Source organism: Chelmon rostratus, chromosome 20 (genome assembly GCF_017976325.1).
Source record: "Chelmon rostratus isolate fCheRos1 chromosome 20, fCheRos1.pri, whole genome shotgun sequence".
Taxonomy (NCBI): domain Eukaryota; kingdom Metazoa; phylum Chordata; class Actinopteri; order Chaetodontiformes; family Chaetodontidae; genus Chelmon; species Chelmon rostratus.
In genome coordinates, this window is record NC_055677.1 from 722,022 (window position 1) to 747,500 (window position 25,479).

General features: G+C 46.8%; 3 protein-coding genes across 5 annotated transcripts in view; 1 reads left to right on the top strand and 2 right to left on the bottom strand.

Annotated features, from left to right (window-relative positions):
- Nucleotides 1–25,479, top strand: part of LOC121623616 (NACHT, LRR and PYD domains-containing protein 3-like) — a 377,011-nt gene that overhangs the window by 85,848 nt on the left and 265,684 nt on the right. The gene's annotated exons all lie outside the window — the stretch shown is intronic.
- On the bottom strand, nucleotides 1,754–21,367 carry xylb (xylulokinase homolog (H. influenzae)). Its single transcript, XM_041960993.1, has 19 exons — nucleotides 21,006–21,367; nucleotides 20,302–20,384; nucleotides 19,972–20,041; nucleotides 19,509–19,589; nucleotides 18,561–18,647; nucleotides 18,334–18,462; nucleotides 18,037–18,102; nucleotides 17,844–17,916; nucleotides 17,140–17,258; nucleotides 16,925–17,006; nucleotides 15,986–16,026; nucleotides 15,445–15,560; nucleotides 15,062–15,177; nucleotides 14,814–14,887; nucleotides 14,631–14,727; nucleotides 14,370–14,428; nucleotides 13,794–13,881; nucleotides 9,553–9,647; nucleotides 1,754–2,462 (listed from the first exon to the last, which is right to left on the bottom strand). The coding sequence occupies exons 1-19, from the start codon at nucleotides 21,066–21,068 to the stop codon at nucleotides 2,394–2,396; spliced, it is 1,608 nt and encodes a 535-aa protein (XP_041816927.1). The 5' UTR covers nucleotides 21,069–21,367; the 3' UTR covers nucleotides 1,754–2,393.
- nub1 (negative regulator of ubiquitin-like proteins 1) overlaps nucleotides 22,011–25,479 on the bottom strand; it is a 10,493-nt gene continuing 7,024 nt past the window's right edge. Inside the window, exons 11-15 of the mRNA XM_041960990.1 lie at nucleotides 24,831–24,983; nucleotides 24,596–24,742; nucleotides 24,251–24,328; nucleotides 23,855–24,044; nucleotides 22,011–22,641 (exon numbers count right to left, since the gene is read on the bottom strand). Of these exons, the coding sequence (XP_041816924.1) occupies nucleotides 22,499–22,641; nucleotides 23,855–24,044; nucleotides 24,251–24,328; nucleotides 24,596–24,742; nucleotides 24,831–24,983 (711 nt within the window). The 3' untranslated portion in view covers nucleotides 22,011–22,498. The remainder of the gene's footprint in view (nucleotides 22,642–23,854; nucleotides 24,045–24,250; nucleotides 24,329–24,595; nucleotides 24,743–24,830; nucleotides 24,984–25,479) is intronic.

A 25,479-nucleotide genomic window follows, 5' to 3' on the forward strand; every position in this document is an offset into this window, starting at 1 on the left:
CTAGTTAGCCAGACATGCTAACGCTTGCAGTGGAGGCCCATGAATCGGTTCCTCACACTTCAGCTCTTTTTGGTTTTAGAGAGAAGAACAGCTATGGTTGCTGAGCTGCGATTGGACGATTGCTGTACAGGGAGGGGTTTCGCAAAAGGTGAATTTGAACATCTTTGTTTCCATGACAACCAGCGTCTGCTGAGGCAGATCACGTGATCTGACTGAAAGCTTGAGGAGCTTGAGGTGAGAGCCACAGTCTTTGTCAGCAGTATGGTCAGTAGCCCTGATCATCTCCTCCTCCTCCTCTACTCTTCCTCATATATCCTGGAGGCCCCCTGGAGGTGGGAGGCCTTTCTGCAGCGCTGACATGAAGCACCAGATCAGTCCACTCCTGGTAATAAAGAGATTGGCAGCATTTGAACAAGCTGGCGATGAAGAACATTTACTTTTAAAGGAGGGCAGGTAACTTTAAACTCCTGATTGACAAAATGAGAACACACGTCTCACCTGGGTCTTCAATATTTTAGAAATATTAAATGATGGATTACAGGAAGGATTTTAATCCCTCGTGAAGCACATTATTCAAATTAATTCTTCTTCTTTTTTTAGCAGATAAACCGAATGAATTAGTGGGACGAGCCCTGAGGCTGCAGGTCCTTATCGTTTTACTTCTGGGGTCAAATCTGTGAAATCCAGCACGGAAGTTTCACCGACGTCCCCGCAGAGACAATGAAAGACAACGATGGACTCCAGAGTGTCAACTGAGACAGTAACAGACGTTGAGTTGTCCACATACATATAATAAGGACTCCAGGTGTCCTTTCAGAGACGATAACAGGTAACATCAGACTCCCACATGTTCAGGGACAGATAATGACAGACTCCTGGGTGTCCACAGAGACAAAAACAAACTTTCACCTGTCCAAGTAGAGACAATAATGACTCCCAAGTGTCCATGTAGAAACGCGAACAGATGACAACACACTCCAAAGAGTCCATAAGGACATAAACGGACAGTAATGAGTCCACAGAGACACTGACGGCCTTTCAGTTGTCCACACAGAGACAACAGAGACGATAACAGATCACTGAATCCACTTCCTATACGTCATTATGATTCGAACGTCAGCGTCAGGATCTCGAGCTCTTCATCTTCAGCGTGAACAAACGCTTCAGTTTAAACACGGCAGCGGTCCAGAGACGTGGTCCACCTGAGAGACGCTGGCCTAACCCTCGCTGTGAGGACCACAGACTCAAACGCTGCCCTGTGGCCCATCCTCAGAACTGAAGCCCAACTGATCACAAATCATTTAATCAATGATCAATACGAGCTTTTCGACTTTCAGCTGCTGAACAGTGAAACTCTGAATCCTCATTTAAAGAGCGAACATCTGCGGCGGGTCGGATGCGGGTTTTACCTGAGCTCAGGTGAGCTTCAGCTGGCCTGTAAACATCCCTAATGTTTAAATGACTGTGAGGAGCAGCTGAACAAAACGAACCAACAAGCCATCAGAGCTGCCTCATCTTTGGCTGAGGCCTGGAGATGAAATGACGAAGAGTCATTAGGCTGAAACGAGTTGAGTTGAAGATTTAATCGAACCTCCGGTTAATTCCCATTTCCTGTTTGTTAAGTGACGGCTGCTGTTTACCTGTGGGCTGAAAACAGCCAGGAAGCTAAAACTGAGCGAGGAGCTCCTCCATTGTTCTGAACCCGGCGTTTAGGAACCTGTTCTGTTCTCGACAAGAAGGGAAAGAACCCAGGTGCTCTTCATCACATCACTTCATTTATTGACAATTCTACATAAAAAACATTTAAATCACTATGTTTGTGTGAGTATATCAGTTTAACATTAACCACTAATATATTCAGAAGAATTTGTACTTTTTAAATGAATCCTGGAGCAAAGGACCAGGAGGGTCCAGGTTTGGATCCATTCTAAAACATCTGGAATGAATCTGATGGTGAACGCGACTTTAATATGATCGGTAATCACAAGAATCTGCTCGAGTCGTCTTGCTGGACCGGCTCAGACCAGATCCTTCAGACCGGCTGATTACATTAATGTGCTGGTTACACTTGAACAGTTCGAGATTTGCTTTCATTTGAATTTCAAAAGTGTTCATGAAGAATTGAACTTAAAACATTTTCTGTGTTATTTGACATTAATTCAGTGGCTGATTCAATTTCAAGTTCAATTATTTTGTAATAAGTATTTCTGAAAATTCCATTATCATCAATCAGTAATTCTTTATTGACGAGCGGCTCTAATTACTCATAAAATCCAGGTAAGAGTTTTTCAACTTATTTCATTTTCAGTAAAATGTCCAAACCAAATTCTGTGTTTTATTAAGTTTCTTTGCCTTATATGATGTCCTCGACAGAGCTGATTGGTGGCTGTGGCTCAGGGGCGGGACTGCTGTAGGACTCTCTCCTCCAATTGGGCGTAACGCTTCAGCATCTGGTCGTACACCTGGAAGACACACAGAGACAGAAATCATCACCCTGCTGTCTCTTTGTCACTGTGGAAAGGTGCAGCTGACAAGAACTCTCACTGAAGTACTTTAAGTAGCAGTACCACATGTAAAAGTACTGCATTACAAATAAAGATCCATCATTCAAAACGTTCACGCACTGCAGCACCGACAGCAACACCTTTACATCCACCAGCAACGATTGGTTCCCCAGAGCTGAGGGGAGGAGCAACCGGAGGACTACAGCAGCTGGAGTATGATGGAGGCTACGTGTCGGTGTAATTACTCTCACTGCCAGATGGGGGAGACAAAAGCTCCTCACTGCAGCTTCAAGTGTTATGAGACGTACAGAAGTATCCTCAACTTCAAGCAGTAAAAGTACAGAAGTATTCTCTGCTTCATGTATTAAAAGTACAGTAGTACTGTCAGCTTCATGCAGTAAACGTACAGCAGTATTATCAGCTTCATGCAGTAAAAGTACGAGCAGTCTAAAGCTGTCAGTGGTCCCCAACCCCCGGGCCGTGGACCGGTACCGGTCCGTGGATTAATTGGTAGCAGGCCGCACAAGAAATAAGTAATTATTTCCGTCTGAACGATCTTTTATTTTGAAAAATCTTTTATTTGGAAAAATGACTGGATTCTCTCGGTCACTCGAGCGTTCAAATTTAACCCTTAAGCTCGCAAAATGAGTAAAGAACAGACGTGTTTGGAAAGTTCCCCAAGGGTCGGTACTGGGTGCACAACTGCTTATTCTTTATGTAAATGATATTTGTAAAGTGTCAAAAACATTAAGACTGTCTTTGCAGATGAGAAAAAACATTTTTTGTTTTGGGGGAAATTTGCAGGAGCTGCTGCACATTACCACGACAGAAATGTGTAAATAAGGGGCGGACTGACAGAAGCTAATTATTGTTGAAATTAAATAAAGCAAAAATAATGTTATTTGGCAATTGCAACAGAAATCTCACCTACCGATACAGGTAGATGGTGTAGACACTGAAAGAGTTCATCAAAACAAATGTCTTGGTGTAATAGATGACAAAAGATGATGAAATCTCACATAAAACACAAACTGTCGAGAAGCATTTCAGTGCGGGGTCAGACAGAACACCTTCTGGACCACGAATCACTCCACATTCTCCACTGTTCATTGGTTCTGCATATTTAACTTACTGAGTCGAGGTTTGGGGCGACACTTAAGACCTGGTTCATTTTCAAACTGCACAAATAATTGACAAAGCAATTAAAAATGGTAATATTCAGAAATTATTTTTCAATAGAGAGGGGGATTATAATTTGAGGGGCATTTTAAATAAAAACATCGTTATTTCTGCAAAACGTTAAAAAGTGTTTCTATTTCTATATGTGGGGTGAAGCTGTGGAGCTCAAACATGACCCAGTTTAAAAAGCGGTACAAAGACTTGGCTTTCATGGGCTCTGCACTGTTCACTGTGCTGTCAGGTGGGACACACCTGTCCGCTACCTGTCGTCACATAACGCACCTCTGAGCGCTCGAGACCACTCGTGTGGCTACTGGGACGGATTTAAAGAGGAAGTAAACCAAGAGAAAGCTGCTCGACTTCCTACCTCTGATCGGAAAGTGGACAAATTCTACATGAAAATAAGTTTGCTCCCATAAATATATTCTCAGCTCTTCAGGAAGTGACAGTCTCCCCTTCAAAATAAAAGTCCACACAGGACAGTCCAGGGGTTAGAACGGCTTCATCGTGTGGGAGCAGAGCGTTTCCTCCCTCTTTCATTGTTCTGATCCGTCACACGAGTCAGCGTTTAGCTGCAGACGGAGGAGTTCAGCAGGTGAAGAGGAGCAGACAGGTCGAGCTGTCAAACATCTTTAAAGTAATTAAAGTGAACGTTTCTCTCCCGGGACGCTGAGAGATGACTGACAGTAAAAATAAAAAGTAAACTGAAAGCCCATCGCCGCTCGCCCTGCGACCCTCACCTCCTTCATCATCGCCTTCCTGCTCCTCCTTCATCTCCTCTCTTTCTTCATCACCTGTCTGCTCTCTGAGTCTGTCACTGAAAATCATTTGAGCTGAACTCCCCCTCCTGACTTTATGGCTTCTGTTTGCTTTCTGAGGGCCTGTTTTCCTCCTCTCTCCTCGTGTTTCTGAACCTGAATGAACCTGGACCTGAACCTGATCCTGAACCTGGACCCAAAGGCTGATGACTCTTAACTCTCAGCTATAAACCTCAGTACACTTGGTTCCATCTGTATTGTGAATTTAGCTTCAGTAGCCATGTTTCACTGTTCAGCTGAGTCATCAGCTGCTGGACCACAACCACAAGCCATAACAGGACAGTTTCAGGCCTGCAAACCAGATCCTGGACCTGAAACGTGCATGAAGTGGACATCGTGCAGTGGGGTGAATGTCTCCGAGGTGACAGCTGAGTGGAGACAGTGTGATGAAGGGCAGCAGCACTGGATGCAGCTGATGGTGTTATTCTACACCTGTTCAGCTCCGGTGGTCACTGAGTGACCTCAAACCTTCAGTTAGTGTGTGTGTGTGTGTGTGTGTGTGTGTTATGAAACCCTCATATTGTCATATGTCTCATAATCTTTCTGTCTCAGTTCTCAGATCTGACCTGTTTTCTTAAGCTGTGTGAGATCTGATGAATGTCCTCGTGTGATGTCACTCGAGTCAGCACCGGTTGGCGGGTACACGTTAGAAACTGAAACGAGTGTTGGTGTGATTCAGAAAGAAGCGCAGACCTCTGTGGCTGCTGCTCCACGCTACATTAGCTGCTGCTAGCAGAACACTGTGGATAACGTAGCGCCAGGTTTGGAGCACGTCTTGTGGAATTTGCGAACAGCTTCAGGACATGTTGTCACGTGTCATCTCTGATTCGTTGCCACGCTTCAAAACAAGGCAGATTGTTCCATACAACACTGAGCAGGAAGAAGCTGCTCTGACGCCTGAATCTCCTGCAGGTGTTTGCTGAGAGGTCGGCAACAGGAAGTGAACGTGTTTGCTGTTTAATGTGGAAGCAGCTGATGTTTCTGACAACCTGCAACGTGAAACCACCGAGCTGCAAAGCAACGAGCTGCTGCTGAGAGAAGACAAACCTGGAGAACCACCATCAGCGTCATCATCCTCATCATCCTCATCAGCATCATCAGCATCACTACCATCAGACGCCTCATCACAGAGGAGCAGCTCGGCCTTCACAGAGGTCGGAGTGATACATGTGTTGTAGAAACTGACACGGCCCTGATGGGCTTCTGCCACCCAGTGGCCAAAAAAATCAGTGAATTCAAAACAACATTGCAGATCTCCTCTAATCCAGTGGTCCCCAACCTTTTCTGTACCATGGCCCAGTTTAATGTCTGACACTATTTTCACGGCCCAGTCTAAAGGTGTAGCAGATAAAAACAAACTAAAATGATAAGATCGGCATTAAAAACTGAGGTATTTTCTCTTTAATAATAATAATATTGTTAAGAGGGGCAAAAGCAGTTGGTCAAGCCAAACAGGGACAATGGTTGAATTGGGAAGGTGTTGAGAAGAGGAAACTTAGTTGGAGGGACCTGTGGAATATGGAGGAAGGCCGTATTAAATTTCTGATAGGGGCGACATACGATGTGTTGCCAGCCCCGCAGAACCTAAGTCTCTGGGTACAGGGCGATCAATCGTGCCCACTCTGCTCAGGTACAGCAAGTTTAAAGCACATTTTGTCAGGTTGTAGAATTAGCTTATCACAAGGCCGGTATACATGGCGGCATAATCAGGTGCTGAGAAGCTTAGCCGCAGGCATTGAGGAGAGAAGGAAGCAGGTGAATTCTGGAAGTTCTAGAAAGGAGAGGTTAGATGTGCAGTTTGTTCGAGAGGGGGAGAAAAATAGAGCTGCTAAGTCAGGGAGAAAGCAGGTAGATGGCTGCCTGGTAGGGGCTGATGATTGGCAAATGCAGGTCGACTTGGGAGGAAAGCTAGTTGTGCCCCAGGAAATAGTTTATAGTAATCTGAGGCCGGACATTGTCTTATGGTCCATGAGTAAAAAGACTGTGTATTTTATTGAGTTAACAGTCCCTTGGGAAAATTCAGTGGAGGCAGCTTATGAAAGGAAGAAGACTAAGTATGCAGATTTAAAGACAGAATCTGAGCAGAGGGGATGGAAGACCAGGGTCTGTCCGGTTGAAGTGGGGTGTAGAGGTTTTGTTGCAGGGTCAGCTGTTTCACTGTTGAGGGAGCTGGGAGTGCATGGGCAAAATTTAAGAAAGACAGTGAGGGAGATGTCAGATGAGGCTGCTAGGTCTAGTCAGTGGATATGGATCAGGAGAAATAATAGTAGTTGGGGGGTGAAATAGGGACAGTGAGGGGGGGGCAGAGGACATGCCTAACCCGGCGGGAGAAGAGGTTAAAGTCTGAACAAGACACCTCTCCTCTGCTCTGCTTTCCCCGCCCCATCTTCTCGCTCTGCCAATAGGAAGAGAACCAGGAAGTTTAGATAAGGTGGGGGTGTGGCCAGCTAGAGTCTCTCTTTGGGACCATGCGGCCTGTTCAGGTGAGTTTGCGTTGTAAGATACAGAGTTGGCTTGTTTTTTGATCTTTTTGGTTGTTTTCCTGTTTTGTTTGCTTCTGGAAGGAAATGTTAGGGTTTGTTTTCCTGCTCTGTTTGCTTTTTGAAGGAAATGGTAGGGTTTGCTGCTTCTTGAAGGAAATGTTAGAAGAGGCTGTTAAATCTAGTCTGTGGTTTAGGCCTCCACCTTCAGCACCCTCTAAATTTTCCACCCCCTACCCGAACAAGGGTCTGTATCCAATCCCTACTTTCATCTTTTGACTCTACCTCTTTATTTTCTATCCCCTACCCGAACCAGGGTTTGTATTCCCACCCCGCTTTTTCTTGGTGCAGTTGGTGAGAGGCAGGGGTAGATGATGGTAGTGTGGCAATCGGCAGTTACATGTGGCATCTAGGCCTGTGGTAGCATTGTAGCAGCTAACAATAGCTAAAGCGGTGAGAATATGATAGTATCTTAGCAGTTAGTATTGGTAGCTAGCAATTAACATTAACAGTATAGGTGAATCTAGCTTTATTGTCTTCTTCTGTTCCTCTTAGCAGGTAGCGGTTAGCACGTAACATTAGCTAAATGGTAGCATCGGAACTGTATTGTCTTCTTCTGTTCTTCCTAGCGGTTAGCAATAGTTAAATGGTAGCATCGGTACTGGCCACTACCTGGAGCATCTCTGGGTCAGTTGAACGTGGCGGTGCTGTTTGGATTGTGTAGGAGCAGTGTGAACTGGCACTAGGGGGGGTGACTCTGGGACGCCGGAGCTCACTGCCTAACCTCCTGGAGGTGTAGTGGGACTAAGTAGGCGAAACACTGTTGAAGGGAGGTTTCCACCTGATGACCCCCAGAGACGTGTTAGGAATCACTGCTCTTTGGCAGGTATAGAGGCAGATTAGAGCTCCAAGGTTCTTCACTGAGAATGAATCCTCTTTTTGAGCACAAGTATCTTGTGTTTAAATTAACATAACAACAATAATAATGAACGTAAATCCACTTTTTAATCATGTCAAGAGGACCTGGCTGCAGACTGCCACTGTCAGTACGGGAAATCACCTGATACATTTCAAAATAAAATTGCGAGGGCACTTCCGGTAGCATCGCTTTTCTCACTAATGCATTCATTAGATGGATGTGTATATTATTCTGTACAAATCAAACAAATTATGTGAAAAAACAAAATAATGGAAATTATTTTTTCTTCCTGTGCGGCCCAGTACCAAATGACCCACGGCCCCCACGGGTTGGGGATCAATGCTCTAAGGCATTACTCAGAGGTCTGCATGTGATTATTAAATCAAATGTGATCAGCTGATTATCGTCAGGGTGTTGTGATTGGGCAGAAAGAGACCGAGGCAGACGAGGCTCAGGCAGCTCATATTTATTCCTGACTGGCTCAGTGCTGAAGGAGTACTTGTACTTTGAGTATTTCTATGATCTTCCTCAGCAGATGCAGTTTGCTCAGTTGTGGAATTTCAAGTTGCTTTCAAGTTCACATTTTTCTGAGCAGTTTGAGCCTTTAAGCCACAAACTGGGAAAACTGCATCTGCTGAGGAAGACCATGTGATCCAGTCAAAAGCTCCAGAACAGAGCTTGTGGTGAGACCGCTTTGGAAAAAGAAGCGTTGTGCCGTTAATGTGAATCCAGTCTTCAAGGTCAGACGTCTCGTATGAACTAATGCTGTGATGAACATTTTAACGCGACACATCCTGCAGACTGTGTTTGAGTAAACGTCAGCCGTGCTCGACCCTTTTCATTCTGTCATTCTTCACATGGTTAAAAGCCACCAGGAGTTAGTGGTTTAAAGAAGGCAGAATTAATAAATTAATACCCACAATTCTCTCTCATTAACACATTTATTGAGGCTAAAAGGCAGAACTTCTCCACCCCCACACAACACTCCACAACCCCCCCCCCGAGTGATGAGCCAAGCAGAACGCCAAAAACATCACCGAGAGAGAGAGTGTGTGTGTGTGGGAGGACACACCGCAGGGAAATATGAAGCTCCATAAAAAAGTAAAACACACACACACACACACACACACACACACAGTGACTAATTTAATAAACACTAATTACACTGCTGGAACAGGAACAGTGTGTGTGAAGGTGTGTGTGTGTGCGTGTTTGTGTATATGTATGTGTGCCTAGGTAAGTGTGTGTGTGTGTGTGTGTGTATACGTGTGTGTGTGTGTATGTACGTGTGTGTGTGTGTGTGTACGTGTGTCTGTATACGTGTCTGTATACGTGTGTGTGTACGTGTGTGTGTGTGTGTACGTGTGTGTGTGTGTACGCGTGTCTGTATACGTGTCTGTATACGTGTCTGTGTACGTGTGTGTGTGTGTGTGTACGTGTGTGTGTGTGTACGTGTGTCTGTATACGTGTCTGTATACGTGTGTGTGTACGTGTGTGTGTGTGTATGTGTGTCTGTATACGTGTGTGTGTGTGTGTCTGTATACGTGTGCGTGCATGTGTGCGTGCGTGCGGGCGTACGTGCGTGTATACGTGTGTGCGTGTGTGTATGTGTGCGTGTGTGTGTGTGTGTGTGTATGTGTGCGTGTGTGTACCTCCCGTGCTGAAGGGTGTGGGGTGGCGACCAGTTGTGGTTCCGGTGCTTTCTTCACCACATCAAAGAAGGAAACCCCAGATTCTGCTACCAGTCCTGAAAACACACATGGACCAATCAGAGAAGGTTTCTGCATCATTAACCAATCAGAGGTTAAGGTTCTGGGTCCTGGTTGATTAACAAGTCAACTCCTTCCTTCACCATTAACCAATTAGTACATCTGCATTTTTTTATTTCAATTCAACTTTTTTTCAGACTCTTAGGTCCACATCAGTACAAATAATTATAATGATAATAATAATCATGTATTGTTACCAATTAGGTGAGGGCGTCATTGACCAATCAGAGGCTGAGGTTTTGTCAATGTGTTGCAAACCAATCGATCAATCTGATAATTACAGGCTCATTTACCAAATAGAAATGCTGCTTCTTTACACACAGAACACTGTTAACCAATCAGCAGGTGACTTCCTGTATGATTAACCAATTACAAGCATCGGTTACTGCATTGTTGACCATTCGGCAGGTTAGTTTTGTGGTTGTTAACCAATCAATCGGTGAGCTCCTTCTCCATTAGCCAATCAAAAGGTGCATTGTTAACCGAATTAGCTGTTGAGTTCCGTTGCCATGCCAACACATCAGCAGCTTACAGAGCAAATATTATTTGTTATCAATTACCAAAGTGATCCTAAGTAGTTAATCAGTCAGTTGGTGTTCCAGGATCATTAACCAAACCATCACTTCCTGTATTGTTAACCAGTGGTTTAGTAATGGGGTTATTCGGGGTCCTGGTGCTGCTGACTCAGTGTCAGACTGTCATGGTTTACGGGGACCCTGACCCAGAGCCGTCGTTCACGTCATTAGTACCACCTGCTGTCACTGATGAGACGAGTCAAAATCACTGGCTGATTCTAATAAATCCATGATTACTACATGATTATTAACTAATCAGCAGCTTCGTTAGCCTGCTCGTTAACTCTGTGCTTCAGGCTCTCAGCTCCACCGCTGCTAATTAGCCTCAGAGGCCGTTAACCAATCGTCTAGTCCACAGTCTGGTAACCAATTAGCGGAAGAGTCCAAAGGTCATTTAGCAAACACAAGGGGTCAAGTGTGAGATATGAACCAAACACACACACACACACACACACACACACACACACACACACACACACACACGCACACACACACACACACAGATTCCTGTCTGTGTGGCCTCCTGCTGTCGTCCCTCTTTCAACTCGTTCGCTATCAAAGGACGGGGGTGTCCAGCGCCGTGTTTCATCACGTGTTTATCAGACGACATGCAGACGGGGAAGCTTCCAGTTCACCGAGGAATCCATCCAGATTCAAAGCTGCGACCGGACTGTTTGGCTTTGTTTCCTACGAGGCCGGGCTTCACCCCTCTGCTGTCCACATGAAAGGCGACAGGTGAAAAGGGACCACACCTGAGCAATCACAGTGACAGACCGTGACCTCATCCCACCGATAACCAGCGTCTGGCCGCTGATCCGGGATCACCAGACAACAGGTTTGTGGCAGCGGCCGTCCTCCCTCCCACACGCTGAATGTGCTTCCTGCAACGCTGAGCAAAGGATTGCAGCAGTAATGCAACATGAATGCATGAAGAGGATTTCTGTGCATCCAGCTCTGTTGCAGAGCAATTGCATGAGGATCGCTTAACTGCCCCCCCCCCCCCAAACTCCTCCTGAGGCCGCCGCCGCCGCCCCTGAATGAATCAGCATTGGTTATTAACATCAGGAGGATTGCATTATGTCTTTTCAAGCCCACGCAACGGACTTTAGACGTGGAAGCAAACGCAGACGCTGCTCCTGTTCCACCTCCTGCTTGCATATTTGATGGCCGTCACACATGAAATCGGCGGCGGCGGCAGAGGATGTTCACCGTCCCGCCGCTCGTCCAGTCTCTTTCATGTGGAGAGGGTGAGGAATCCTTTTCATCTGGTTTTATGAAGACGAGCTACGCGCGCCCCTCGCCGACATTAAAAGCCCTCAGCAGAGAGACGATGAATGAACTCCCGGGGAGAAGACGGACGGCGCCGCGTTTGTCTCGCTCGGCGAACGAAGCGGCTGTGTGAAGAGATAAGAGCGTCCACGTCCTGCCGCTCAAACACGCACACCTCGGCCGTTTGCTGCGGGATTTAAATATACGACCAACAGACTGACCTGCTGATCTGGAACCAGCTGCAGCTTCATTCTCAGTTCAGACTGGAAAGGTCTTTGAATGTTCTGTCACATGACCTTCAGGAGACACGAGGACAGAAAATCTACTACAACAATCGAAACACTGCGTTCGTCTGTGTTCCAGGTGTGTTGTTAGAGTCTGTGAACTGTGAAGGAACACGAGGAACCACGTTAAACTGCAGAGGAGTTGTCTGACGGTCTCCAGCAGTCTCCTTCACTCTGAGCTCCAGCTCACCTCAAACCGTCTCAGCTGGGTCAGGTCAGGTGACTGTGGAGGCCAGGTCATGTGACGCAGCCCTCCATCACTGTTCTGGGAGCCTGGAGGTTTGTTCTGGATCACCGTCCTGATGAGAAACCTGTGGCTGCAGGATGCTGTGGTAGCCATGCTGGTTCAGTGTGCTTTGACCCCCACACCATCACACCTCCTCCCCCACCTGCTGCTTCACGGTGGATCCACACCTGCAGATACCATCTGTTCACCTTCTCTGTGTCCCACAAAGACACGACGGCTGGAACCGAACATCTCAGACCTGGACTCATCAGAGTCTCATCAGAGTCCAGGTCTCCACTGATCTAACGAGTCCTCGTGGTTCTGGTTTCGAGTGGTTCTCGTCTTCTTCCTGGTCTCCCTCAGTCGTGGTTTGTTTGCAGCAGTTGGAGCATGGAGGCCTGGTTCACTCGGTCTCCTCCATCAGGTGGTGTTGAGACGTGTCCGCTGCCTGAACTCTGTGATGAACCTCCTGGTCTTCAGTCCTGGACCAGTCCTCATGGGAGCCAGTTTCATCAGAGCCTTTGATGGTTTTTGTGACTGCACTTGAAGATTCATTCAAAGATCTTGAAGCTTTCTGGACTGACTGACCTTCATGTCTTCACCTCGTACCTACAGCCCCCCCCACAGGCCGTCCGAACATTTACTGCTTTCACGTTCATACTCATATTATACCTGGCCGGAAAGCTCAGAATCTCATTAATTGGTTGATTCAAACCATTTCGAGATACAATCACAACAGGAGGCTCAATAAAAGCTCACAGCAGACAAACAACTGTTTCAGCATCGAATCAACTCATCGATGACGTCTCTCAGTGATCCACAGATCAACACTCCAACAAAAACGGTCTGGAAACATCCACAAAGGTCCAGAAGATCCACGGCAGCAAAGCTGTTTAGTCCAGAACGTGACGATGATTTCTGCTTTCAGATTAGCAGATGATGAGCTCCTGTCTGTCTTCTGTTATACAGACCGTCACCCGTCTCCAGTTCCTCAGGATTCAAATGACACCTCACTTGACCAATCACGTTCTGCCACATACAGCCTAGCAACCAGAGAAGCCAATAACAGAACAGGAGCTGAACGGAGGTCCTCCATCTCTTCTCTGTGAAGACCCAGCCAATCACAGCCGACTTTGAAGATGACTGACACTTCCAGGAGCCACTAATCGGCCACTTCAGTGGTTATTTACAGCTCTGGCACCTCAAATCACCTGCTGACTGAGAATCAGTCCAGGTGACGACGCCACCTGATGGAGCTGCTGAGAGGACGACGACTAAAAGCTGTGACGACTGTGAAGAATCTGAAATATGAAACATGTTTTACTTTCTTCACTCTTTTCTTGTTTAACATAATAATATTCAGTTTTAGGATCAATCCTTTGATTCCTTCCATAAATTGGTCTAAATCATTCCTTTTCTTCACCCGTTTCCTTCTCCACAGTCCACTCTCAAACACTGACATTTCAAAATAAAAGCCGACAGCAGAGTATTTTATAATTATATGAATTCTTTCATTCTTTTATTTTCTGTCTTTCCTTCTGTTAATTCTTCCTACGTTAATTCTCCTTCCTTCCTCAAAAACAAAACCAAACTCTGTTCTCTCCAACACGAATATTTCAAAATAAGAGCACAATATCACTAATAAATTAAAAGGTTTAAAAACACATCCTGATTGATTCCAGGAGAGGCTCTCTGTGTGACGACAGCACTGCTGTAGTGTCTGGTCGTATTATCAGTGTGTGTGTGTGTGTGTGTGAGTGTGTGTGTCACCGTGCAGAGCTCTGTAGGCTGATCCCAGACAGGCGGAATTGGACAGATCGATGGTGTAAACCGGAGCGTTAAACACATCAGACAAAACCTGAGAGAGAAAATGGGAAATGATTTCCTCTTAATCTCCTGCAGATTACACGTTTACATCTCTGGTTTCCTCAATTAATTAAGCAAACAACACAGAGCGACGGGGCTCCAAACATTAAACAGCGACTCATTAGCAGGTGCTCGTTCGTATCTAAAATGAACGAAAGGATTAAAAGAACGGCCCCCAGACGATGACTGAGCAGGTTGATGATTCAGAAAGGTCTTTGTTAATGGAAACAGGTGAGTTCTTTCTCCGCCTCCTGCAGCAGCACGCTTTATTTACCTCAACGTCTCACACACGCATCACAGAAACGTGGTGAGAAGCTCAAACTGAAGACAGCTCTGACTGATGAATAAAATGACTCCACATTCTTCTCTGCGTCTCTCTCACCTGCACAGTGAGACCTCCTCCCCCCACACCTGTAACCTCACCTGGATTAACGGTGCTAACAGCAGTGATGGAGCAGACAGGTGAGGCGGAGGACTGACCTGCAGGATCTCTTTGTTGGATGAAGCTCCTCCTGTGGCCAACACTCTGGTTCCTGGAACTAAAAACAGGCAGGAGGAATGAAGAGGTGGTTCACCTGAGACTGAAGCTAACAGGAGGGGGGGGCAGTGTGACCACAGCAAGACAGACGAGACAAGACGTCCTGAGACCAGATCCGGTCTGATCCGGGCTGATTCACATGGACGAGGAGAACGACAAAAGGGTTTAAATAAAGCTTGGAGGTAGAGAGGTGGGGGTCTTACTGATGGAGTATCCCAGCCTCTCAGCGTGGAGTCTCCTGGACAGGAACTGACCCTCCACCAGAGCCCGGACCTCCACCTGTGGACTCAGTGAGGACACCTGCAGGACCGGGACAAGTGATTCAGGTTCCGCATGAAGGTTTGAGGCAGTGTGAACACACAGAGTCACTGAACGCCCCCACCAACCTCGCTGTCGTCGGGGTCGAAGCGGTGACATCCGACGGCTGGAGGTGTGATCTCCATGGTGTCAAAATAAAAGCCTGGAAACCAATCAGAGAAGAGAGAATGAACAAAGGAGCAAAGGAAGGAAGAGGTGAGGGAAGAGGGAAGGAGTTAGGGAAGCAAGGGATGAAGACAGGTGGTAGGAAAGAAGGACAGAAGGACAGAAGGAAATTTGGGGAAAGGAAAAGAGACACAAAGAAGGAAGGAAGCACCGATGTTTCCGTTGTTTCCGAGCGGCGTGGCTCTCAAGGCGGCAGAAAAATGTTCCCATGATCCTCCAGCACACTCGTTCCTGATTCGTTCCCTCGTCAGAGAGCCATTCTTAAAGCTGTGGATAACACACACACACACACACACACACACACACACACACACACACGCACCACGTCCTCAGATGCTGCCCTCTAGTGGACAGAACCTGTCATGTGATTCAGTGCAGGTCTGGGAGCTGGAATACTTGGCAGAGACCGTCCACTACACAACGTCACATCCTCATCTGTTATTAAGCCAAATCTAAAAATCTAAAGAAACACGGTTAGTGTTGGGCTGTCAATGAAACCTGTGTGTGTGTGTGTGTGTGTGTGCGCGCTCGTACCACAGCAGAGCCATGTACGCCTCCCAGTCGACGGGGTTACAGAAGACGTGACCCTCCAGTGCCGGACGAGGCTGCTGGATCCACAGAAACACTGTATCACTGGTACCCAGACTGACCTGGACACACACACACACACATTACCTACAGGCAGTGGATTAATGTAAAGTACATCTACTCAAGGAGTGTACTTAAGTAGAGTTTTAAGGTACTTGTACTGTTAGTTACTAGTTACTTTACAGACTAAGATTTTCACACACAAACATATGAAGCCAACAGTAAAATCCTGCTTTGACATGAACGACTGAGTCACAGTAATCTGATGAGATCAGATAGAACAGATAGAACAGGAGAACAGGAGAACAGTCACAGGGACGTTTTACTGCACTCAGTACTTTTACTGTAATACTTGACAGTACTGACATACTTTTACAGCAGTAACACTTTCACTGCAGAGTATTTGTACAGCGTGGTCTTAGTACTTTGACTGCAGTAGAGGATCTGAACACGTCCTCCAGCACTGAGCTACATAACGTGGACTCACCGCGATGTCTCCTTGCTGCAGCCTCATTCCTGCCAGAGACGCTGAGGAGAGGAAGAAATACATTTCAATAACCATCATCATCATCATCATCATCATCATCATCATCATCATTCTGTGATCTCTTCATGGTGGAGGCTGCTCAGTTCTCTGCTGGTTTCTAGCAGTTCTGGGTATCTGAGGTGGTTTCTGGGGTGTTCTGCAGCCGACCCAGCAGCCATGTTGACGCAGTCATCGTGTGTTGTCTGAAGGTTTTCTGTGGGGTCGCTGTTGAGCTGCTGGGGTGTTACCTGGTGGTCGTAGTATTCCAGGTGGCTATAGGTAATTTCTAGGTTGCTATGGAGATCGCTGTGGTGTCGCTGGGTGTGGTGTTCAGGGTGCTCGGTATGGTTCTGTTATGACTTTACAAGTAAAAATAATTTCTTTCTTTGAATTATTTTTGTCTTGTATCTGTGGAGCAGAGAGTTCAGGGGGGCAGTTTTTCTTAACTGTTCTAGAGATAAGATGATCCTCTCAGGTTGGTATTTAGACCTCCAGGGACTCTTTGCTACCTCGATGTGAAACATTTAAGACAGAAAACACCAGACTGAGGACTTTCTACAACTAATCAAGGCAGTTACACACAGCAGGAAGTGGACTGAGGGAAGAAAAAACCTTCTGTGGACGAGAAAAAACAAGTGAAAAGAACCAAAATGATCATTTTAAATCTAATACTCAGGCTGGAAAGACATATTTGCAGAAAGAAGGAAAATTGAATACAGGAAATAAATCACTCACACACGCGCACACACACACAGCAGGTATCATGATCTTGCAACACAGCAGCACCACCTTGTGTCCAGATAGCAGAACTACATGAAACAGCAGCTTTCACATGGAGGCGGAGTTTAATTCGAGTGTGTGGCTTTCAGTGTTTCATTAACTGCTGTTCTTCGTGTTCACCTGGGTTGTCTCCGGTGAAAGCCACCACTCTGCAGGTCTCACAGAAACCATATCGACGGACAAAGTAGGAAGAGACGGGACCCTGCAACGACAGGAAGGAGCACTGAGGTTCTGCTCACTTCCACTTCCTGTTTGTGTCCTCTGAGCAGCAAACACAGATCAGACCACTCATCGTGTGTCAACAGTCTAACCAGACCAGTACGGACCAGTCTTACCAGCACAGATGTGGAAGGGACTGGAGCTCCCAGCACCTGGTCCAGATGAGGAGCGGTGGCTTCCAGGCAGATCTCAGACCAGTTTCTGGTCGTGATGTCGAGCAGATTCATCCCTGAACCTGGAGTCAGGGAATCAGTGATCTGATCAGTCGGCAGGTGAGTAAAGGCGTCACTTCACCTGTTTTAATCATTTAATCTTTGTCAGTCCTGATCCTCAGCTTGGGAGCCACCAGTTTACAGGCCTCGATGGGTAAATCACTGAGTGGCTGTTCAGCTTTCAGTCACATCACACAGTCTTACCTCAGCTCAGGTAACTTAGCTCTTACCTCAGGAAATGCAGACGTACAAATGTCCGTTTTTTTCTGAGCACCTGAAGGCCTCGCCCACGTTCGTTCATCTGCTGAGGAAGATCATGTGATATGACCGAAAGCCCCACAACAAGCTACTGGGTGGATCCCAGTGACCATGTGACCTCTTTGAAGGGTCCCAGCCCGGGGTTGGAATCTACTGCTCTCATTGGTCAAACGCTCTCTGACATCACGACTCTTTAGTGATTTTCACATCGTCTCATTTTTATTCTGTAGATCGATCGTAGCGAAGGTCAGCATGGCGATCAATAATCACATAAATTAATAAATCCTGATAAATCAGAAATGGGATCAATGAAAGCCACGACTGACACTGAACACTGCGCGGCACTGTACCGTCACTGTAGTCGATGGCAGCGTAACCACCGAGGAAGAGAGAGGCTGCGAAGCTGCTGACCAATGAGATCCTCTGAAAACACACGCGCGCGCACACACACACACGCACACACACACAAGATTTATGAAATGTGCTCAGTGATGTAATAATGAAGTTTCTAACATTAAGCTAAGTGGTGGTCTGCAGGCGGACCTCAGAGTCCTGGTAGTCCTCCGGTCGGGTCTGACGCAGTTTGGCGATCTGGTTTCCTGTGAAACGCTGCAGACACACAGATTCATCTGTTCGCTGTTCTGCTGTGTTTGTGTGTAAAAAGTTATATTATATGTTTTATCTGAACATTTTAAGTGATTATGACTAAAAACAAACGTGAACAAGGTGACAGACAGGTGGACAGACAGGTGGACAGACAGGTGGACAGACAGGTGGACAGAGAGGTGGACAGACAGGTGGACAGACAGACAGACGGACAGGCAGACAGCGGACGGTGACCTCGTAGGCTCTGGATCCGGTGATCTCTGCCAGCCTCAGAGCTCCTCCTGCTGCTGCCTGCAGGTCCTGACACTGCTGCGAGCTGCTGGAGTCCATCCACACAGGACAGTCCGGCAGGGAGAAAGTGTCCTGTCGACGCAGCAGCACATACACACACATCAGCAGGTGCACAGCACAGGCAGCCACACACACACACACACACACAGCCTCACTGTGGGAGCGCAGACCTGCAGCAGCTGGTGCAGGTTCCGGTCCGGGTCGAGCTGCTTCAGGGTCTCGGACGCTCCTCTCCTCCAGTACACGCTGCCGTGTTGCTGGAGTTCACGAGACAATGAAAAAATCTTCCACCAAACTCCACTCACTTTTCTGCACATTTTAGAGAAGTTGATCAATATGTTTTCACACTATCCAGACAGAAATCCAGCCAGAGTTCAGGTTGTACAAACAGATGAATATATGATATCAAGTATGCTACATGGCCAAAAGTATGTGGACACCCTTGAGCAGCGAAGCCTGCGATTGTTTTGCCTTGTTTGAGCTCTCAGCTCCAGTGAAGGGAAATCTTAATGCTCAAGCACACAACAACAGTTCATCCAACTGTGTCCACAGTTTGTGTTTGTCTCCGTCCTGTTTCAACGTGATCTGTGAACCCGTCGACTGTCACCTGATGACGATTAGTCTCTGGGGTTAACGGCCAACGTGTCAGGCCTCCCGCTGAAGCTAGAAGATAACAACATCTGGGCCAAACTTCCTCATTCCATCACTGTTTAGAGTCTGATCAACATTAGCGTTTTCGCTCCAGATGCCTTTTTGGCTAAATAAATATCAGACCCACTAACAGACGAGAACAAGAAGCTGATCATCATCAGACGTGAGCTGATGGGTTCTGAGATTGTTTGTCAGTCAGTGTGTTCTCCACGCAGCCTGTTTACCTACATTCAACCACAGCCGAATCACACGTGATTGGTCGATACGACTCGGACTACGAACAGAAACCAGAACCCTTCCTGTCCCACAGATATCGGCTTACAGAGCTTCACTTCCACGTGACACAAAGCAGCTCCATGAAGAAACTGTTCTCCCAGTTTGGTGCTGAACAACTGAACTGGTCTGACCAGAGTCCTGACCTCACCCCCAGTCACTGGGGCCCTCACTGATGCTGGTTCTGGTCTCACCTGGCCGCTGCCTGACAGCGCTCTGACACTGGAGAAGTCAAGCCCCGCCCTCTTCATTTTGTCCAATAGCAGGTCCAGAGCCTGATGACAGACACAAAGGTACACCAACCAATCACACGGCAGCCCGAGCACACAGACATCTGTAAAATGTGATTAGTCAGAGGTCAAAGGTCAAACGATGACCCTCACAGTGAGTTAATACTTTAACTGAAGAGTTAGAGAACCGAGCCGAGGAAAAACCCTCATCAGCATGACTCTGTGTGGGAGAGTGTGAGTGTGTGTGTGTGTGTGTGTGTGTGTGTGTGTGTGTGAGTGTGTGTGTGAGTGAGTGTGTGTGTGTGCATGTGAGTGTGTGCGTGAGTGTGTGCGTGAGTGTGTGTGTGTGTGAGTGAGTGTGTGTGAGTGAGTGTGTGTGAGTGCATGTGAGTGCGTGAGTGTGTGCATGCGAGTGTGCGTGTCCTACCTTCACCCACATCAGTACAGGCGAGGTGACCGTCAGTCTGTCGGTGTGGAGATGAACTCCTCCCTGAGTTCTGCACACAGACACAAACACTGAGTCGTCACGTGATTCAGTCTGTGTGAGCGATGGTGGAAAACACATAAAACACATGAAATGTTTGAAAATGAATCAAATGAATGAACACGTAGCAGAAAAATAAGACTGTTCCTGATCCAGAAGCAGCCAGATGTGAGAAAGTGAGTCTGTCCTGCAGTCACGTTTCAAACTCATCAAACACTGACGTCAACAATGTGCTCGTCACTAGGACGACGACACTGCAGTGATGTGCGTTACCTGAACTCAGGTAGCTCAGAGTCGAACTGCACATTGTTCTGATGAACCACATTCAGGTTTCCATCGATCGCCACCACCTTCAGCTTCACATATCAGCAGGAAGAGGACACAAGTATTACTGTCAGCAGGAAAACTACTATCAGTACTTTTTATCAGTATCACTACAAATATGCCAAACTGGCTTAGCATTTCTGATGCATTCAGGTGGCGTAGTAATTTACCCACATATAGGTTTAGGAGGAGCTGGTTTTAACTGAATCATAGATTATATGTAAAATCTCAATTCATAAAACTCATCTATAATGTAGTGAAGTAAGTACCTCAAAACTGAGTACAGAACTTAATGTACTTTCACAGAGAGTTTATTTTCTGCTTTTACATGCTGAAACTAAAGTAAAACATGACAGCAGTTCTTGTCAAGTCACCGGAACATGTTGTGTTTCTAACTGTCGTTTTAGTCCTTTAAACGCAGAGCTGCTCGCTCCCCGTGAGGAAGAGGAGCTTGACAAAGTTCAGCGCGGATGTTTGTGTTCCTCGTTGCGTTCAGTGTTTTGAATGCGGCTCGAAACTCCGTCACAGATTCTCTCCTGTTACGCTCAAACACTTCCGCATCTGCGCGCGCTGCCACGTGCGTGACCCGCGTCGCTCGATCGAACGCGCAGGTGAAAGAAAGACGAATTAAAGAGGAAAGAGGTGAGTTTTACCTGCTGCGTGCTGAAGTCAAAGCCCAGGTAGAGAGGAGAGTCCTGAGCCGCGGCGGCCATCATGACACACACAAGCACACACACGCGCGCACACACACACACTGAGGAGGAAGGGTTAAATATTTAAAGAGACAGTAACACTCGCGCTCGTCGAGGTTAATAAATAAATTACAGCTAAGAGGTGTAACATTTTCCCACCGAGGAAGAGGAAGTAATCAGATTCTTTACTACAGTCAAAGTACTAATACCACACTGTACAAATACTCTGCAGTGAAAATGTTACTGCTGTAAAAGTATGTCAGTACTGTCAAGTATTACAGTAAAAGTACTGAGTGCGGTAAAACGTCCCTGTGGCTGTCCTCCTGTCCTCCTGTCCTCCTGTTCTATCTGACCTCATCAGATTACTGTGACTCAGTCGTTCATGTCAAAGCAGGATTTTACTGTTGGAGCTGGTTGAGCTTCATTTGAACTAATGATTCTTTTCATTCTGGATCAATCAGCTGATCATTTCCTCCATTAATCGATCGATCGTTCGGTTTGGAAACATTGTGAAAATAGTGAGAAATGTGGTGACGATGAGGCCAAAGTGATCCTTCACAGTGTTTGTTTAGTCCAAAGCTCCACATTATTACAAACACATTCAGATCATTGAGAGGAAAAGCAGCAAATCAAACATCAACGATCACTGAAACTTCATCAATACTGACTGACTGATTCATGGACTGATCGTTTCAGCTGTTCTTGTATAAACTGTTGGACTTTATATCAAAACATCAGATTTTATAAACTCTTCATATGTTTGTGTGTAAAGTAACTAGAGTTGTCAGATAAATGTAATGGAGTAAAAAGTTGAATATTCCTCTCTGAGCAGTGGAGGAGAAAGTGAAATAATAAAAACAAGCCAACATAAGTGAGGTGAGCTGACCCTGAGCGTGCTGAGAGTGATCTATCATCACTGTATGTCTAACAGGGGACAGATTCATGAGACTGAAGTGAACCCAAACCAAACCTTCATTTTCTTTATTGGCTCCATCGACATGAGACAATCAGCAGAGAACTCAACATCAACAGCAAACGCATTTAAATAAAAGTTCATCTTAACTTCCAGTCAGTTTACAGACTGCTGCCACATCACAAACATAAAACTCCGCTTACTGCCGTCACAGCGGAAACACTTCATTCATTTAGAAAACAATATTCATCCATTCAGAGGGAAGAACAACCGTGACAGCAGACGAATCGCTCTCAAAGTAGAATCTGAACATTTGACGACAGAACAAAATGTTTTTCTGAAGAGAGAAGTCTGAAAGCATCAAGATAAATGTAAAAATAAACTCTGTGTGTGGTCACATGGTTCGCCTCGGCTGTCAAGTCTTTTAACTTTAGGACTGAGACTGCAGAAAAGAACACATTTATTGCTTTGAATGGCTAACAGAGGGTTAGTAAAGCACTCACTGTGCATGTGTGTGTGTGCGTGCGTGCGTGCGTGCGTGTCACACGGGGTGTGTGGCCTCTCGGTTCAGGTAGGTCTTCATGGTGGCGATGAGCTCGCTCTCCTCCTCCAGCGTCAGGTCGAGGTAATCCTCCTCGTGACGTGAGATGTCCTCCAGCACCTCGTTCACCAACTCGTTGTCCGCTGACAGTAAAGGAGGAGTTTTCATTCATTAATTATTCCTCCAGATCAACTCGTCTCTTCAAAATGTTCGTGTGATCACAAACTACAGCTCCTTTGTGATTCTATACTTTTCTTAGTGTAACTGACTCTTATGTTCACATTCAAACCAACATGTTTGTGCGTCTCTTAATGCTGTCCCACTTCCTGTCTGTGGCTCTCAGCTTAAAGCTCATTGGTTCCTACTGAAGAGGTAAACCTTTAAAAACTCAGTTTCAGTTTCATGTTTAAAAGGTTGGCTGCTCACTGTGGTTTTTATTAAACTAACAGGAGGAAGGCGTGCATCTGTTGGGGACTATTTTCAGCGGCGGATTAATCGACGGCCTGGACATTTAAATCCTGTCCAGTGCGACGGCTGAAAAAGATTTCTGCTGATCTGACAGATGCTAACATGCTAACAGCAACATAAAGGCCTAATGTGAACCAGCATGACGACAGAAACTATGGAATCCGTCAGGAGAGCGAGCGCCAGACGAGCTGCCGTGACGTCAGCTGCAGGAGGATCCCTGTGTGGGGGGAGGAGCTGTGAATGGGAGAACTGTCTCTGATGTATAAACCAAACACGTCGGCCTCTCTGTTATCAGAGTGAAATAATGTGTTTGTGGCTCGTAGGTTTGTCTTCACTGACAGATCTGAAGTCTGTCTTACTGAACAGGACAGAAGACACAGCGAGGCTGATGAAGTTCAGCTCAGAAAGTGAACACCTGTTCACCTGAAGAGGCGTCCAGCCAAGAATGAACTCATTAACTCTCATAATAAAAGTGTTTCATATTTATTTGTGAGTGCTGGAGACTTTTTTTTAAATAATGTAAATTTAAGTATAAAATATAAATATATCGAGGGCGGGGGGCGGTGGGGGTGTGAATATAACGGTACATTCAGCAGCTCCAGCTGTGTCGCATCATCAGAAACAGAGGAAAGGACGTCTCAGTTCTCCTAAAACATGTTTCCTCGTCTCCTTGCGTGGAGGAAACGTGGATGCAGCTGAGGAGAACTGGGATGGACCCCTGGATGTACAGACGACTCACTGGAGGTTTATTCTGATTGGACGTCAGAGATAATGATCTCCTCAGGAAGTGATGTCACACTGAATCAGATCAACATGGATTTCACCGCCCACACTGACCGCGCCCTGATGGCGCCTGTACCTGCCACCCGTGCCTCAGGTGTGTCCTACCTGTGGAGTTGGAGGAGGTGCTGGGCTCCTCAGAGGAGGGGGACGGGGTGGAGGGCGGGGACACGGACAGGAGCTCCGGGGAGAGGACGCCCTGGTTGTCCAGCAGCAGCTGAGTCGCTGATTGGATGTCTCCACCTGTCAGTCTGAGAGCTGCTTCAGACACCTCCCTCTCAAAGCCCAGGTACAACAGCTGCAGAGACACAGAGCAGGTGAGCAGTCCCAATGAAAACGACGAAGAAGAAGAAGAAGACGAAGAGTAGTGAAGTCAGTGTTGATTGATTATGATGACTGTGTTTCCAGTGATCTGATTGGTCAGCAGCTGTGCTGTGTTTAAATGTTCTGTTTGTTCAGTCTCAGGTGTGAAAGCCCGCTCAGGTCGACCCGTACGAAACGTACCTGCTCCACCTTCTCTGGACCGACGCCCTCTGTGTTGTTATTGGTCAGCAGAGCAGCTTGACTGGAGTCCAGCAGGATCTGAAGACAACACACAACAACAGCTGATCAGCTTTGTCCCCCGGTGTCACCGCGCCGAGCCGAAGAGGACCATGAGGTGAAGTCAAAAGCTGCAGAAAAACTGAAACCACTGATTCCAAGAGAAGCAGTAAGTTTCACCCTCACAGACGGACGTATAGAAATCTGTCCTGCTCTCAGAGGACGAACCTCAGCCCCCTTCACAGCAGCTTCTCTGTCCAATGAAAACATCAAACCAGCAGACAGACAGACAGACAGACAGGTACTGACTTGGTAAGCCTTGTCCTCGTCTCCGTCAGCGTGGTGCAGAGCTCTGGCAGCGTCTCTCCTGGAATAGCCCAGCTCTGTGAGGGTGGAGATGATCTCCATCCTCCTGCTCCTCTTCCTCCTCTCGCTCTGCTTCAGCTCCTCTCGCTCCTGATCAGCACCAACGAAACTCAGCTCAGTTCAACGCCTCAGAGTGTGTGCGTGCTTGCGTGCTTGCGTGCGTGCATGCGTGTGAGACCTGTCTCTGGTTGCTGATGTGGATCGCGGCCTCCTGCAGGTCTCCCTCACAGGCTCTGAGGCCAAGTCGAGCTTCTCTCTCAGTGAAACCCAGAGACATCAGCTGAGCCAGCTTCTCTGAGTCCAGACAGAGACGACTGTACAGAGCCTCCACCTGAGAGGGACAGAGAGACAGAGACAGAGGGAAAGTCAGACAGACAGACAAAGACAGAGAGAGAGATACAGAGGGACAGTCAGACAGACAGAGAGGGACAGAGAGACAGAGACAGAGGGACAGTCAGACAGAGAGAGACGGAGACAGAGGGACAGTCAGACAGAGAGAGACAGAGACAGTCAGACAGACAGACAGAGAGACAGAGAGAGACAGACAGACAGAGACAGAGAGACAGTCAGACAGACAGATAGAGAGAGAGACAGACAGAGAGACAGTTGTCTGTCAACACAGACAGGTGGAGACGGAGACACACTTCCTGCTGCACTGCAGCAAATATGAACAGGCGAGAGCAGAGTTCCTCTCAAAGATAAAAGTTTCAGTCACTGACTTTGATTCTCTGCCTGATCAAATTAAAATGCAGCACATCCTCGGAGAGAACAGAGTGAGCAGCTTAGCAGCAGCTAAATATGTCAAACTGTGTCCCAGCCTGAGAGAC

What these genes read in the sequence shown, in the direction of transcription:
- xylb (XM_041960993.1), bottom strand. Translation starts at nt 21,068, where the DNA reads ATGATGGCCGCCGCGGCTCAGGACTCTCCTCTCTACCTGGGCTTTGAC. An exon ending in TTGACTTCAGCACGCAGCAG is followed by an intron (nt 20,385 to 21,005) that starts GTAAAACTCACC and finishes TGATATGTGAAG; the next exon opens with CTGAAGGTGGTGGCGATCGA. An exon ending in TTTCACCGGAGACAACCCAG is followed by an intron (nt 16,027 to 16,924) that starts GTGAACACGAAG and finishes TCCTCTCCTCAG; the next exon opens with CGTCTCTGGCAGGAATGAGG.